This window comes from Oncorhynchus clarkii, unplaced genomic scaffold (assembly GCF_045791955.1).
Source record: "Oncorhynchus clarkii lewisi isolate Uvic-CL-2024 unplaced genomic scaffold, UVic_Ocla_1.0 unplaced_contig_2050_pilon_pilon, whole genome shotgun sequence".
NCBI classification, from domain to species: Eukaryota; Metazoa; Chordata; class Actinopteri; order Salmoniformes; family Salmonidae; genus Oncorhynchus; species Oncorhynchus clarkii.
In genome coordinates, this window is record NW_027257981.1 from 227,218 (window position 1) to 242,189 (window position 14,972).

At 45.8% G+C, this 14,972-nt stretch overlaps 1 protein-coding gene across 1 annotated transcript in view; it reads right to left on the reverse strand.

Annotated features, from left to right (window-relative positions):
* The window catches only part of LOC139394389 (insulin-like growth factor 1 receptor), a 109,117-nt gene extending 94,361 nt beyond the window's left edge, over positions 1 to 14,756 (reverse strand). Inside the window, exons 1-3 of the mRNA XM_071142443.1 lie at positions 14,581 to 14,756; positions 13,596 to 13,785; positions 13,041 to 13,414 (exon numbers count right to left, since the gene is read on the reverse strand). Of these exons, the coding sequence (XP_070998544.1) occupies positions 13,041 to 13,414; positions 13,596 to 13,785; positions 14,581 to 14,674 (658 nt within the window). The 5' untranslated portion in view covers positions 14,675 to 14,756. The remainder of the gene's footprint in view (positions 1 to 13,040; positions 13,415 to 13,595; positions 13,786 to 14,580) is intronic.
* Positions 14,757 to 14,972: the final 216 nt, after the last annotated feature.

Consider the following 14,972-nt stretch of genomic DNA (forward strand, 5'->3'; position numbering starts at 1 on the left):
CCCTAGCTAGTCATCCGTTAGCCCTACCCTAGCTAGTTATCCGTCATCCCTACCCTAGCTAGTCATCCGTCATCCCTACCCTAGCTAGTCATCCACTTCCTCTACTTACCCTCTTAGAGACGCTCTTAGAGACTTACCCAGAAAGACTCAACTGTAATTGTCGTCAGTCGTCCCTACCCTGGCTAGACGTCCCTACCCTGGCTAGTTGTCCCCACGCTGGCTAGTTGTCCCCACGCTGGCTAGTTGTCCCCACGCTGGCTAGTCGTCCCCACCATGGCTAGTCGTCCCCACCATGGCTAGTCGTCCCCACCCTGGCTAGTCGTCCCCACCCTGGCTAATCGTCAGTCGTCTTTCTGGGTAAGTCTCTAGTCGTCCCTACCCTGGCTAGTCGTCCCCACCCTGGCTAGTCGTCCCCACCCTGGCTAGTCGTCAGTTGTCTTTCTGGGTAAGTCTCTAGTCGTCCCTACCCTGGCTAGTCGTCCTTACCCTGGCTAGTCGTTAGTCGTCCCCACCCTGGCTAGTCGTCCCCACCCTGGCTAGTCATCCCCACCCTGGCTAGTCGTCCCTATCCTGGCTAGTCGTCCCCACCCTGGCTAGTCGTCAGTCGTCGCCCCCCTGGCTAGTCGTCCCCACCCTGGCTAGTCGTCCCCACCCTGGCTAGTCGTCCCTACCCTGGCTAGTCATCCACTTCCTCTACTTACCCTCTTAGAGACGCTCTTAGAGACTTACCCAGAAAGACTCAACTGTAATTGTCGTCAGTCATCCCTACCCTGGCTAGTCGTCCCTACCCTGGCTAGTCGTCCCTACCCTGGCTAGTCGTCCCCACCCTGGCTAGTTGTCCCCACCCTGGCTAGTCGTCCCCACCCTGGCTAATCGTCAGTCGTCTTTCTGGGTAAGTCTCTAGTCGTCCCCACCCTGGCTAGTCGTCCCCACCCTGGCTAATCGTCAGTCGTCTTTCTGGGTAAGTCTCTAGTCGTCCCATCCCTGGCTAGTCGTCCCCACCCTGGCTAGTCGTCCCCACCCTGGCTAGTCGTCAGTCGTCTTTCTGGGTAAGTCTCTAGTCGTCCCTACCCTGGCTAGTCGTCTCCACCCTGGCTAGTCGTTAGTCGTCCCTAACCTGGCTAGTCGTCCCTACCCTGGCTAGTTGTTAGTCGTCCCCACCCTGGCTAGTCGTCCCCACCCTGGCTAGTCGTCCCCACCCTGGCTAGTCGTCCCCACCCTGGCTAGTCGTCCCCACCCTGGCTAGTCATCCACTTCCTCCACTTACTCTCTTAGAGACGCTCTTAGAGACGTACCCAGAAAGACAACTGCAATGGCTGCTAGTCGTCCCTACCCTGGCTAGCTGTCCCTACCCTGGCTAGTCGTCCACTTCCTCTACTTACTCTCTTAGAGACTTACCCAGAAAGAGTCAACTGTAATGGCTTTCTAGTCGTCCCTACCCTGGCAAGTTGTCCCTACCCTGGCTAGTTGTCCCTACCCTAGCTAGTCGTCCACTTCCTCTACTTACTCTCTTAGAGACTTACCCAGAAAGACTCAACTGTAATTGTTGCCAAAGGTGATTCGAACATGGTTGTGAATACTTTGAGATATTTCTGTATTATTTCATATTCAATACATTTGAAACTATTTCTAAAAACATGTTTTCACTGTCATTGTGTGTAGACAGGTAAACACTTTATTTGAAATCTATTTTGAATTCAGGCTGTAACAACAAAATGTGGAATAAGTCGAGGGGTATGAATACCTTCTGAAGACTCTGTATCTGGCTGTGACCTCCCTCTCTCCCTCCTCTCTGAGAGGAAATATTGTGCATATTTCAGATGGTTCCCGGCAGTTCTATATCCAACAGACAAAACACTGGTCTATAGACTTTGTGTGCCAGAAATAATACGATGAGGCAAAGCTAGACGAGCAGACAGACAGTGGTGACATCAGGTCAGTATTTTTTGGCATGTGAAATGTAAACAGCAGTTTAAAGAAAGCTACAAGTGGTTGTTGGATGGGAGGGAGGTGAGGCAGCGTAGCGGAATAGAGATGAGAGGTCAGACTGTGTGTGTGTGTGTGTGTGTGTGTGTGTGTGTGTTGCACGGTATATAAAAGGTCCATAATTTTATTCTAAAAAGCGGTTCAGTACTCCTTTAGAGCATCGAGTCTGTATCGGCGATGGGATGGATGGGCATTTGAAATCATTTCACTATTCGAACAACATCATGAAATCTTTTCAGATATCCGGGTTCGTCGAAGTACATGCAAACAAAATAAAACTGTTTATCTTTGGGAACTGGCTTGCTATGCAGCCGCGAGACTTGGGAACTGGCTTGCTATGCAGCCGCGAGACTTGGGAACTGGCTTGCTATGCAGCCGCGAGACTTGGGAACTGGCTTGCTATGCAGCCGCAAGACTTGGGAACTGGCTTGCTATGCAGCCGCGAGACTTGGGAACTGGCTTGCTATGCAGCCGTGAGACTTGGCAACTGGCTTGCTATGCAGCCGCGAGACTTGGGTGCCGCTTGCTTGCAGCAGTGAGATTGGCAGGGGCCTGAGAGTCTTAGACAGGAGGGAGAAAGAGAGAGAAGCTACCGATTGGTCCATCAATAAGAACAAACGTCTGAAGCCCATTTAGGCTATTACGGTATGTATTTATGGGTTCACCTACTGTATGTGTTTATGGGTTCACAGCAGAAAGACTACTACTGTATGTATATATGGGTTCACAGCAGAAAGACTACTACTGTATGTATATATGGGTTCACAGCAGAAAGACTACTACTGTATGTATATATGGGTTAACAGCAGAAAGACTACTACTGTATGTGTTTATGGGTTAACAGCAGAAAGACTACTACTGTATGTGTTTATGGGTTCACAGCAGAAAGACTACTACTGTATGTATATATGGGTTAACAGCAGAAAGACTACTACTGTATGTATATATGGGTTCACAGCAGAAAGACTACTACTGTATGTATATATGGGTTCACAGCAGAAAGACTACTACTGTATGTATATATGGGTTAACAGCAGAAAGACTACTACTGTATGTATATATGGGTTCACAGCAGAAAGACTACTACTGTATGTATATATGGGTTCACAGCAGAAAGACTACTACTGTATGTATATATGGGTTAACAGCAGAAAGACTACTACTGTATGTATATATGGGTTCACAGCAGAAAGACTACTACTGTATGTATATATGGGTTAACAGCAGAAAGACTACTACTGTATGTGTTTATGGGTTCACAGCAGAAAGACTACTACTGTGTGTGTTTATGGGTTAACAGCAGAAAGACTACTACTGTATGTATATATGGGTTCACAGCAGAAAGACTACTACTGTATGTGTTCATGGGTTCACAGCAGAAAGACTACTACTGTATGTATATATGGGTTCACAGCATAAAAACTACATTCAAAGTGTGTTGTCAGTATATCCTTGTGTAATAATGTTACATACATCATTTCATTTAGACAAAGCCTTTTCACTGTTAAAATAAGCATGAGATTTTTTTTCTTTAAAAAATATATACTCACAAGTATTTGAATACTAACGTCCGTTTGGATATTTGAATACTGTACGAACCGTGCCCATCCCTAAATCAGCCCCTTTATAGTAGGATGAGCCTTGTCCACTTCCTAATTCACTGCTACAGCTGTCTGGCCTGCATTAGCTCCCCTCACATGCTGCACACAAGTTAACACACTTAAATAACACAACACTGCATGTGGAAATGTTGAACTTTTCACAAAACAAAGTCCTTTATCTCTCTCACCCCCACCTCTTGTCTGGTTTCCACTAGATTCCACAGCCACAAAGTCAGTCTTCCACAGCCATAAAGTCAGTCTTCCACAGCCATAAAGTCAGATTCCACAGCCACAAAGTCAGATTCCACAGCCACAAAGTCAGATTCCACAGCCACAAAGTCAGATTCCACAGCCACAAAGTCAGATTCCACAGCCACAAAGTCAGATTCCACAGCCACAAAGTCAGATTCCACAGCCACAAAGTCAGATTCCACAGCCACAAAGTCAGATTCCACAGCCACAAAGTCAGATTCCACAGCCACAAAGTCAGATTCCACAGCCACAAAGTCAGATTCCACAGCCACAAAGTCAGATTCCACAGCCAAAGTCAGAATCCACAGCCACATTCTGCCTCGCGAAAGACACCATTACTTTCTTAAAGAGACAGCACACACATTTATAAAAAAAAGAAGCTCCTTGAATTGAATTGATTGCTTTTTCTACGCTCCTGCTCTCCCTCTGTTTCCGATTTAACTAGATGTTTGCTCCCTGCAGTGGCGCTGAGGTGTCAAGTGGATGGGATCACTTCATTAGTTACTGTGTCCACAGAGAGGAAGCTTTCCTCCTCACACCGACACTACAGACACGACAGCGAGTCTAGCAGGAGTGGGAACTATGGACGGGATTCTTCAATTAAGTGTTTGTCATTTAACGAGAAACATCTTAGTTAGATGTAAAATTGCGAGACTAAGACCTGAGGCAGTGTTACTGGCTGTTGTTGCTACGGCGTCTCGAGAGGGGCAAACCGTAATATTGACACTATCTGTTTTTTCAAGCCAAGCTCTTTTAAAGGAGAAGACAATCAGACGCTGGTTTGGCTGCTAGCAGCAGTAGAACCTAGTCTGAGGGTATCTTTAGGCTCCTGTTAGGAGAAGACAAGCAGACGCTGGTTTGGCTGCTAGGAGCAGTAGAACCTAGTCTGAGGGTACCTTTAGGCTCATGACAGGTTGCAGTTAGCTGGAGGACAGACACCCTGTCAGGCAGGCCGTGGTTTGGCTGCTAGGAGCAGTAGAACCTAGTCTGAGGGTACCTTTAGGCTCATGACAGGTTGCAGTTAGCTGGAGGACAGACACCCTGTCAGGCAGGCCGTGGTTTGTTTAGTGGATGCCGGGATGGAGTTGAGAAGTGACTAGTTTAAGTTGTTTTTCCTACCTTGTCAGGACATTGTTGTAAATTGTTAGGACATTGGCAGAACAGCGCGGGTGTCTGTGATAGGGCGGCAGAACAGAGCGGGTGACTGTGATAGGGCGGCAGAACAGAGCGGGTGTCTGTGATAGGGCGGCAGAACAGAGCGGGTGTCTGTCATAGGGCGGCAGAACAGAGAGGGTGTCTGTCATAGGGCGGCAGAACAGAGAGGGTGTCTGTCATAGGGCGGCAGAACAGAGCGGGTGTCTGTGATAGGGCGGCAGAACAGAGCGGGTGTCTGTGATAGGGCGGCAGAACAGAGCGGGTGTCTGTCATAGGGCGGCAGAACAGAGAGGGTGACTGTGATAGGGCGGCAGAACAGAGCGGGTGTCTGTGATAGGGCGGCAGAACAGAGAGGGTGACTGTGATAGGGCGGCAGAACAGAGCGGGTGTCTGTGATAGGGCGGCAGAACAGAGCGGGTGTCTGTGATAGGGCGGCAGAACAGAGCGGGTGACTGTGATGGGCGGCAGAACAGAGCGGGTGACTGTGATAGGGCGGCAGAACAGAGCGGGTGACTGTGATAGGGCGGCAGAACAGAGCGGGTGACTGTGATAGGGCGGCAGAACAGAGCGGGTGACTGTGATAGGGCGGCAGAACAGAGAGGGTGACTGATAGGGCGGCAGAACAGAGAGTGTGACTGTGATAGAGCGGCAGAACAGAGAGGGTGACTGTGATAGGGCGGCAGAACAGAGAGGGTGACTGTGATAGGGCGGCAGAACAGAGCGGGTGACTGTGATAGGGCGGCAGAACAGAGAGGGTGACTGATAGGGCGGCAGAACAGAGAGTGTGACTGTGATAGAGCGGCAGAACAGAGAGGGTGACTGTGATAGGGCGGCAGAACAGAGAGGGTGACTGGAAGACAGAGTAACAACCTACCAGTAGTTCTGTGAGAGAGAGAGACATAAGGGGAGAAAGAGGCTTGTTTCCAATACTACTTTGGTGCCTGTAATTGATTATGGTGATATCTTGTACTTCATGCCTGTGGTGTCATTACATATGGCGGCTGAGATTCGTTACGAACTCCAAAGCTCTCACACATCACCTTCTACATGGGAGTGGCCTTCCTTACCTCCTCAGAGGTTAAATCATTGGTACCTTTTTATTTGTAAGGCCATATTGAGACAGCTCCCATTTTACTAGTGTAACTAAACAACAATATAAAACACAACATGTAAAGTGTTGGTCCCATGTGTCATGAGCTGAAATAAAAGATCACAGAAATGTTCCATACGTACAAAAGGCTTATTTTGCTAAAATTTTGTGCGCACATTTATTTACATCCCTGTTAGTGAGCATTTCTCCTTTGCCAAGATAATCCATCCACCTGACAGGTGTGGCATATCAAGAAGCTGAATAAATATCATGATCATTACACAGGTGAACCTTGTGCTGATGACAATAAAAGGCCACTTTTAAAATGTGCAGTTTTGTCACACAACACCATGCCACAGATGTCTCAAGTTGAGGGAGCGTTGCAATTGGCATGCTGACTGCAGGAATGTCCATCGGAGCAGTTGCCAGAAAATGTCATGTTAATTTTTCAACCATAAGGCAGTACATCCAACTGGCCTCACAACCACAGACCATGTGACCACGCCAGCCCAGGACCTCCACATCTGGCCTCACAACCACAGACCATGTGACCACGCCAGCCCTGGACCTCCACATCTGGTCTCACAACCACAGACCATGTGACCACGCCAGCCCAGGACCTCAGACCATGTGACCACGCCAGCCCAGGACCTCCACATCTGGTCTCACAACCACAGACCATGTGACCACGCCAGCCCAGGACCTCCACATCTGGTCTCACAACCACAGACCATGTGACCACGCCAGCCCAGGACCTCCACATCTGGCCTCACAACCAGACCATGTGACCACGCCAGCCCAGGACCTCCACATCTGGCCTCACAACCAGACCATGTGACCACGCCAGCCCAGGACCTCCACATCTGGCCTCACAACCAGACCATGTGACCACGCCAGCCCAGGACCTCCACATCTGGCCTCACAACCAGACCATGTGACCACGCCAGCCCAGGACCTCCACATCTGGTCTCACAACCACAGACCATGTGACCACGCCAGCCCAGGACCTCCACATCTGGTCTCACAACCACAGACCATGTGACCACGCCAGCCCAGGACCTCAGACCATGTGACCACGCCAGCCCAGGACCTTCTCATCTAATTCACCTGAGACCAGCCACCCGGACTGCTGATGAAACTCTGGGTTTGCACAACCGAAAAACTTCTGCACAAACTGTCAGAAACCGTCTCAGGGAAGCTCATCTGGATCACCAGGATCTTAACCTGACTGCAGTTTGGCATCGTAACTAGTGACGCACCGATAAAAAACTCTTTGGCCGATATAGAGTTCTTCCTTGCCAAAAAAAAACGATACCGATACCCGATATTAAAAAAAAAAAAATGGTGGCCTTGTAAGCATTCTAGTACAGTTAAATAGTTAACACACACACACAGCTGTCCAAGGCACTGCATCTCAGTGCAAGAGGCGTCACTACAGTCCCTGGTTCGAATCCAGGAGGTATCACATCCGGCCGTGATTGGGAGTCCCATAGGGCGGCGCACAATTGGCCCAGCGTCGTCCGGGCCGTCATTGTAAATACGAATTTGTTCTTAACGGACTTGCCTAGTTAAATAAAAGGACACACCGCACACACACCAAAAAGTTATTTTGTTTGCATTTACGTATGTTGCCATTACCAGTAAAACAAATCAAAACCTATTTCTTTCACTCACTTGCTGTGCTGTTTCGTTTGTTCAGTCGTTCCATTCTCAACCAGGAGTAGACAAGCAGACGCTGGTTTGGCTGCTAGCAGCAGTAGAACCTAGTCTGAGTGTATCTTTAGGCTCTTTTAAAGGAGTAGACAAGCAGACGCTGGTTTGGCTGCTAGCAGCAGTAGAACCTAGTCTGAGTGTATCTTTAGGCTCCTGTTAGGAGAAGACAAGCAGACGCTGGTTTGGCTGCTAGGAGCAGTAGAACCTAGTCTGAGTGTATCTTTAGGCTCCTGTTAAGAGAAGACAAGCAGACGCTGGTTTGGCTGCTAGGAGCAGTAGAACCTAGTCTGAGGGTATCTTTAGGCTCCTGTTAAGAGAAGACAAGCAGACGCTGGTTTGGCTGCTAGGAGCAGTAGAACCTAGTCTGAGGGTACCTTTAGGCTCATGACAGGTTGCAGTTAGCTGGAGGACAGACACCCTGTCAGGCAGGCCGTGGTTTGGCTGCTAGGAGCAGTAGAACCTAGTCTGTATTCCCAGTCATGTGAAATCCATAGATTAGGACCTAATGAATTTATTAAACTGATTTCCTTATGAACTGTAACTCAGTAGAATATTTGAAATTATTGCATGTAGCGTTTATATTTTTTGATCAGTGTACATTGTCCAGCAGACAAATGAAAACGTATCACCTGTGCTGACATGACTGTTCTGTTGACCCACTCGGCCCATACAGAGTGAGGTAAAATAAGCTATTCAGTTCTCTGCTTGGAACAAACTTCCAAAAGGTCCTGAAATGACAGGATCCCTTTCAATAAGATTAAACAACATGATAAATGAAGTGGGGGTCAATGTCCTGACCCCTAGTTGCACCACACTTTCCCAAACCATCTTCCTGTTAAATGTTTTCTGTGTTTGATGTTGCAAATGTATCTTAAATTGCTGCTATTCTGGCCAGGTCTCTCTTTAGTAGAATCTCAAATGATACTAACCTGGTCAAATAACAGTTAGATTTGATCGATAGAGAGGAGGGGGGGGGGGGGGGGGTCACCTGTTCCAATCGATCGGTCAAATTTATTTGCATTGTATTTTTCCATATATACACACATGTATTTTAATAAAATCAACTGCAAGCATTGAGCTTGTCTGACGCTTTAAGCTTATGGTTTGATGAAATAAGACAAATGCCTCAAGAGGGTGCCAGAGATCTATATAGAGAAATTTAAAATAAATAAATAAATATATATTAAACTTTACCTGACCCAACTAGTCTCCTCCCGCTCCTGCTGGAATTTGCATATTCTGCCATTACTCGCCTGAAGTTGCCGGTAATAGGCTACACGAGGAGTCGGCAACCTTTCATGTTGAATGCCAATTTATCTTACCATTTCTACCGATCATTGGGCGTGCCAGTTATGGTTTTCATATTACAATTGTGAAACATGTATTTAATTTATAATAACGTCTTCATATATTAAAATCACTGTCATGTGGTTAATCAAAATTCTATTCAAATCTGAATTAAAATGATACAAATCTAAAAAGTAATTATATTGCCATTTCCAACTATGTCAAAATAGCCTTCATAAAGCCAACAAATAAAAACATTGCAGCCTGCATGTAGAAAATATACTGACAAAAATGAATATCCTATAAATCACATTGGTTACATATGGCCTGTCTGCAACGAACTTAAAACATTGTATCAACTATGAACTTGGGTCCGGCCCGAAGCTTGTGTTAGCGAACTTGCAACATGTATAAAATATTCTGGGCCCTCAGAGTTTTCGGTGGCCCCAAGACGCAGCGATCAGGCCGGTTCCACCAAGCTACCACAATACTATCCTGGTGGACCCGAGACGCAGCGTTGCCTCAGTGAACGGTCCTTGCTATCCAGGATCTTTGGGACGACCCTACCCAATTGAAATTGACATTTAAAATGGTTAAGGTTAGGTAAAGGTTAAGGTTTAGGATGGTGACGTCCCAAGGATCCCGGATAGCACTATACCTCAGTAAACAGTGTCAAGTCCTTTCCCACAGCTAGTTAGCCAGCTAGATGGGGGAGCGAAACATGAATTTGTCCCTGACAAGTGACAACCCATACATCAAAACGTAGCTACGAAGCAAACGTTGTAACATGCTGTGTTTTGTTAGTGTCTCTGAAAACATTTAGATGACAGACCTTGAGGAATACTTTGCAAAGAGCAAATACACTTCCGTTCAGAAGTTTGGGGTCACTTACAAATGTCCTCGTTTTTGAAGGAAAAGCACATTTGTCCATTAAAATAACCTCAAATTGATCGGAAATACAGTGTAGACATTGTCAATGTTGTAAATGACTATTGGAGCTGGAAACGGCTGATTTTTAATGGAATATCTACATAGACGTACAGAGGCTCATTATCAGCAACCATCACTCCTGTGTTCCAATGGCACGTTGTGTTAGCTAATCCAAGTTGATCCAAATTGATCATTAGAAAACCCTTTTGTAATTGTTAGCACAGCGGAAAACTGTTTGTCTGATTAAAGAAGAAGCAATAAAACTGTCCTTGAGACAAGTTGAGTATCCGGAGCATCAGCATTTGTGGGTTCGATTACAGGTTCAAAATGGCCAGAAACCAAGCACTTTCTTCTGAAACTCATCAGTCTATTCTTGTTCTGAGAAATGAAGGCTATTCCATGCGAGAAATTGCCAAGAAACTGAAGATATCGTACAACGCTGTGTACTACTCCCTTCACAAAACAGCGCAAACTGGCTCTAACCAGAATAGAATGTTCTCTGTTGTTTTAGATATGCCATTAGGGTACTGAAGCAGACATCCTCTACCAGTGACAATGGCTGAATATCAACTGCAATCGTTTCTGTAATCAGCGCTGTGATTTTCTCCATTATCACACTGCTGTCAGCAACAGGTTGGGTCTCACGGTGCCTCTCTCATCACTGCCCCTGTACGGTCCCTGTAGCTCAGTTCCACCTCATCACCTTCTCATTTAACGTCTCAGTCCACATCTCATCACTGCCCCTGTACGGTCCCTGTAGCTCAGTTCCACCTCATCACTGCCCCTGTACGGTCCCTGTATCTCAGTTCCACCTCATCACTGCCCCTGTACGGTCCCTGTAGCTCAGTTCCACCTCATCACTGCCCCTGTACGGTCCCTGTAGCTCAGTTCCACCTCATCACCTTCTCATTTAACGTTTCAGTCCACATCTCATCACTGCCCCTGTACGGTCCCTGTAGCTCAGTTCCACCTCATCACCTTCTCATTTAACGTCTCAGTCCGCATCTCATCACCTTCTCATCACCTTCTCAGAGTCCGCATCTCATCACCTTCTCATTTAAAGTCTCAGTCCGCATCTCATCACCTTCTCATTTAACGTCTCAGTCCGCATCTCATCACCTTCTCATTTAACGTCTCAGTCCGCATCTCATCACCTTCTCATTTAACGTCTCAGTCCGCATCTCATCACCTTCTCATTTAACATCTCAGTCCGCATCTCATCACCTTCTCATTTAACATCTCAGTCCACATCTCATCACCTTCTCATTTAACATCTCAGTCCACATCTCATCACCTTCTCATTTAACATCTCAGTCCACATCTCATCACCTTCTCATTTAACATCTCAGTCCACATCTCATCACCTTCTCATTTAACATCTCAGTCCACATCTCATCACCTTCTCATTTAACATCTCAGTCCGTATCTCATCACCTTCTCATCACCTTCTCAGAGTCCGCATCTCATCACCTTCTCATTTAAAGTCTCAGTCCGCATCTCATCACCTTCTCATTTAACGTCTTAGTCCGCATCTCATCACCTTCTCATTTAACGTTTCAGAGTCCGCACCTCATCACCTTCTCATTTAACATCTCAGTCCGCATCTCATCACCTTCTCATTTAACGTCTCAGTCCGCATCTCATCACCTTCTCATTTAACGTCTCAGTCCGCATCTCATCACCTTCTCATTTAACGTCTCAGTCCGCATCTCATCACCTTCTCATTTAACGTCTCAGTCCGCATCTCATCACCTTCTCATTTAACATCTCAGTCCACATCTCATCACCTTCTCATTTAACATCTCAGTCCACATCTCATCACCTTCTCATTTAACATCTCAGTCCACATCTCATCACCTTCTCATTTAACATCTCAGTCCACATCTCATCACCTTCTCATTTAACATCTCAGTCCGTATCTCATCACCTTCTCATTTAACATCTCAGTCCGTATCTCATCACCTTCTCATTTAACATCTCAGTCCACATCTCATCACCTTCTCATTTAACGTCTCAGTCCACATCTCATCACCTTCTCATTTACCATCTCAGTCCACATCTCATCACCTTCTCATTTATCATCTCAGTCCGTATCTCATCACCTTCTCATTTAACATCTCAGTCCACATCTCACCACCTTCTCATTGAACGTCTCAGAGTATTGTCATAACGGGCTTAGCTTCTGTCATTCCCAGTCTCACTCTGCCATTTTAGACGATGGCGTTCTGAGGGCATTATATCAAATCATTTAAAAGATGCATATGTCCTCCGATTAACATTACAGCATTGTTGCATTTTATTTTTTAAATGTAACGTTTATTTAACCAGGCAAGTCAGTTAAGAGCAAACTGTCATTTACACTGACGACCTACGACCTACATTAGGATGTTTATTTTCTCCTTTATGACGATCGGGGTTTGATAGTTTTGTGATAACTGCACTGTGAATTACATTTTGTTACAATTACATCTCGTTTTTCATTTATGGATTTTTTCCACTGTAATTTTAAAGACCCCAATGTCTTATTAACGTTGACAGCCCTAATGGCCAGGGCCCATTTCTGCCAGGGCCCATTTCTGCCAGGGCCCATTTCTGTCACTTCATTGAGCTGACAAGCTTCAGTCTGCTCAGCACCCACCATAGAAGCAGTAACAGTCAGTTCACTCTCCTGTCTGACTGGTGTACTGTCATTGGGCGATAGTGTTCAGGTTTGCTCTACCACGCCAAGGCAAGATATGTTTACAGCCATGTAAAGTGCGCCCTCTTCAGGACAAATATAAATTATTGAGCATTTTCTCAGAAATCTTATAATCGGTCCTTATAAATCGGACGATAATATCAGCTTTATATAAACATACACATGGCAAGTTCCTCTCAAAAACTTCCCACTTAGCATGTTGAAATAAACAAGCAACAAGCCGTTTCACTTGAGAAAATATCGAGCTCATTGTGAACCAAACCATCAGCTAGCCACACTCATTCAAACAGCGGACGAGGATGGATTGAAACCCTGAGACTGTTCCTACCTTTCTGGCAGTGATTAGAGGTCCAGCAGCGACAGTTGAAGTTGTCATTGAAGTTGGTCTTGATGCATCGACGGCTGTCCTCCATGATGCCTGGACACACGTCCCCACACTCCTTACTCTGTTTATTCCCCGCTATGAAGTTATTAAACTCAGCATCCATGATAAGAGACCAGTCAATAGAGTCCAGATAGCAGAGCTCAGGGTTCTTCTCGATCCGGATGGCTCCTCTAGTGATGTTCTGGAGGCTGTAGAGGCCGATGTCCTTCAGAGAAGTCATCTCAAAGATCACCAGGGCGTAATTATAAAAGAGATTTCGCCCTCGGATCACCGTGAGGTTAGGGAACAGGGTGGACAGGGAGTCCAGGCCCGAGACTCTGAATAAAAATTAAATCAAAACTTTGTTTAAAGTGCATTTTTTTTAAAAGCAGCAACACACTTCTACATGAAAACAACATAAAAAAAGATCAAAGAAAAACAAGCAGGAATAATCAAAAAGAAGAATAAAATAATAGTGAAATCATTGAGAGGTGGAAGCTGTGTATCTGACCCGCTAACCTGAACAGCAGCAAGTAGTCAGTGATCATGGTGAGTTTGGGGAAGGAGAGCGAGCGGAACACTTCCTGGTTGAGGTTGTAGTTCTTGTCTCCTATTAGGAGGATCTGGAGGTAACCCTCGACGATCGTACAGTTCTCCAGGCGCCGGAACTCACTGATGTCGTTACCAATGTCAATGCTGGGACCACAAACTGGAGAGAGCGAGAGAAACAATGGAAGAGACTTAAATGTACTTTTCAATTTCATCTAAAGCCCAATAAAAGCCGTGTAGAGAGCTAGAGAAACAGACTTAGTCTAACATAATGGTTGCTTTCATGCTATGGGACGAGGGTTTGAAATCATTTCACTACTCTTAATAATATCATACATTTATCAGTTTTCCAGATATTGGAAATACATGTTGTTTTTTACATAAGAGAAGGTTACTTAAGGCAACAAATGTAAGGAGGGCGGTTGGTCGGGATGGACGTATAATGCGAACGTCTAGCAACCCAGAGGTTGGTGGTTCGAATCTCATCACAGACAACTTTACAACTACTTACTATGTTTTTACTACTTACTATGTTAGTTAACCCTTCCCCTAACCTGACTCATAACCAACGTTAGCCACATAGCTAACGCTAGCCACAACTAATTGGAATTCGTAACTTAAGACATTTAAGAAAATGGATAACATATTGTACTTTTTGCAAATGTGTAACATCATACGAATTTCGTTACTTCCACAAATGAATACGAAACGTAACACATTATACTAAACAGAAACTCTGTTTTCCAGAATAATAGGACATGTGGAGAGAGCAGGTTGTCCCTGTAGGTACATTACATTCAGCTAACACTGGTTGTCTAAAGGTAGAACAAGATCAACTATTGGGAGCAAAGAGGAGCATTAAGACAACGTAGCAAATATATATATATATACAGTATTGCATTTATCAATTTAGTTAGCTAGTCGTTACCTGGAAAACGGTGATAAAACCACTTACTTTCTCCATGTGCGGGCCGAGGGCAGGTCGCGGAGACACACAGCAGCAGACCACAGAACAAGGTCAACGGATCCGTTTCTGTACCACACTTCATTCCGGTAAAAGAAACTTCCTCCCAGCGTCAGAAACAAACAACGGGAATGACCCCAATTAATTAATGCTCCCAATATGGTCGCTTCTCAGGCCACACAAATAAAGGCCAAGAACGTGGACCAAAATGAACACGTCCCTGACTTGTATTCCTAAATGTTGACTTCTCGGTACCGTCGGTGTTAGTACCGTCAGTATCGGTACCGTCGGCAGCCAGCCGATGCGATCTCCCGGACTAACAGACGTCGTCTTCTCCTGTGTTGAGGAATGTCTGGAGTCCACTGCGGGGTGGGTTGAATCCA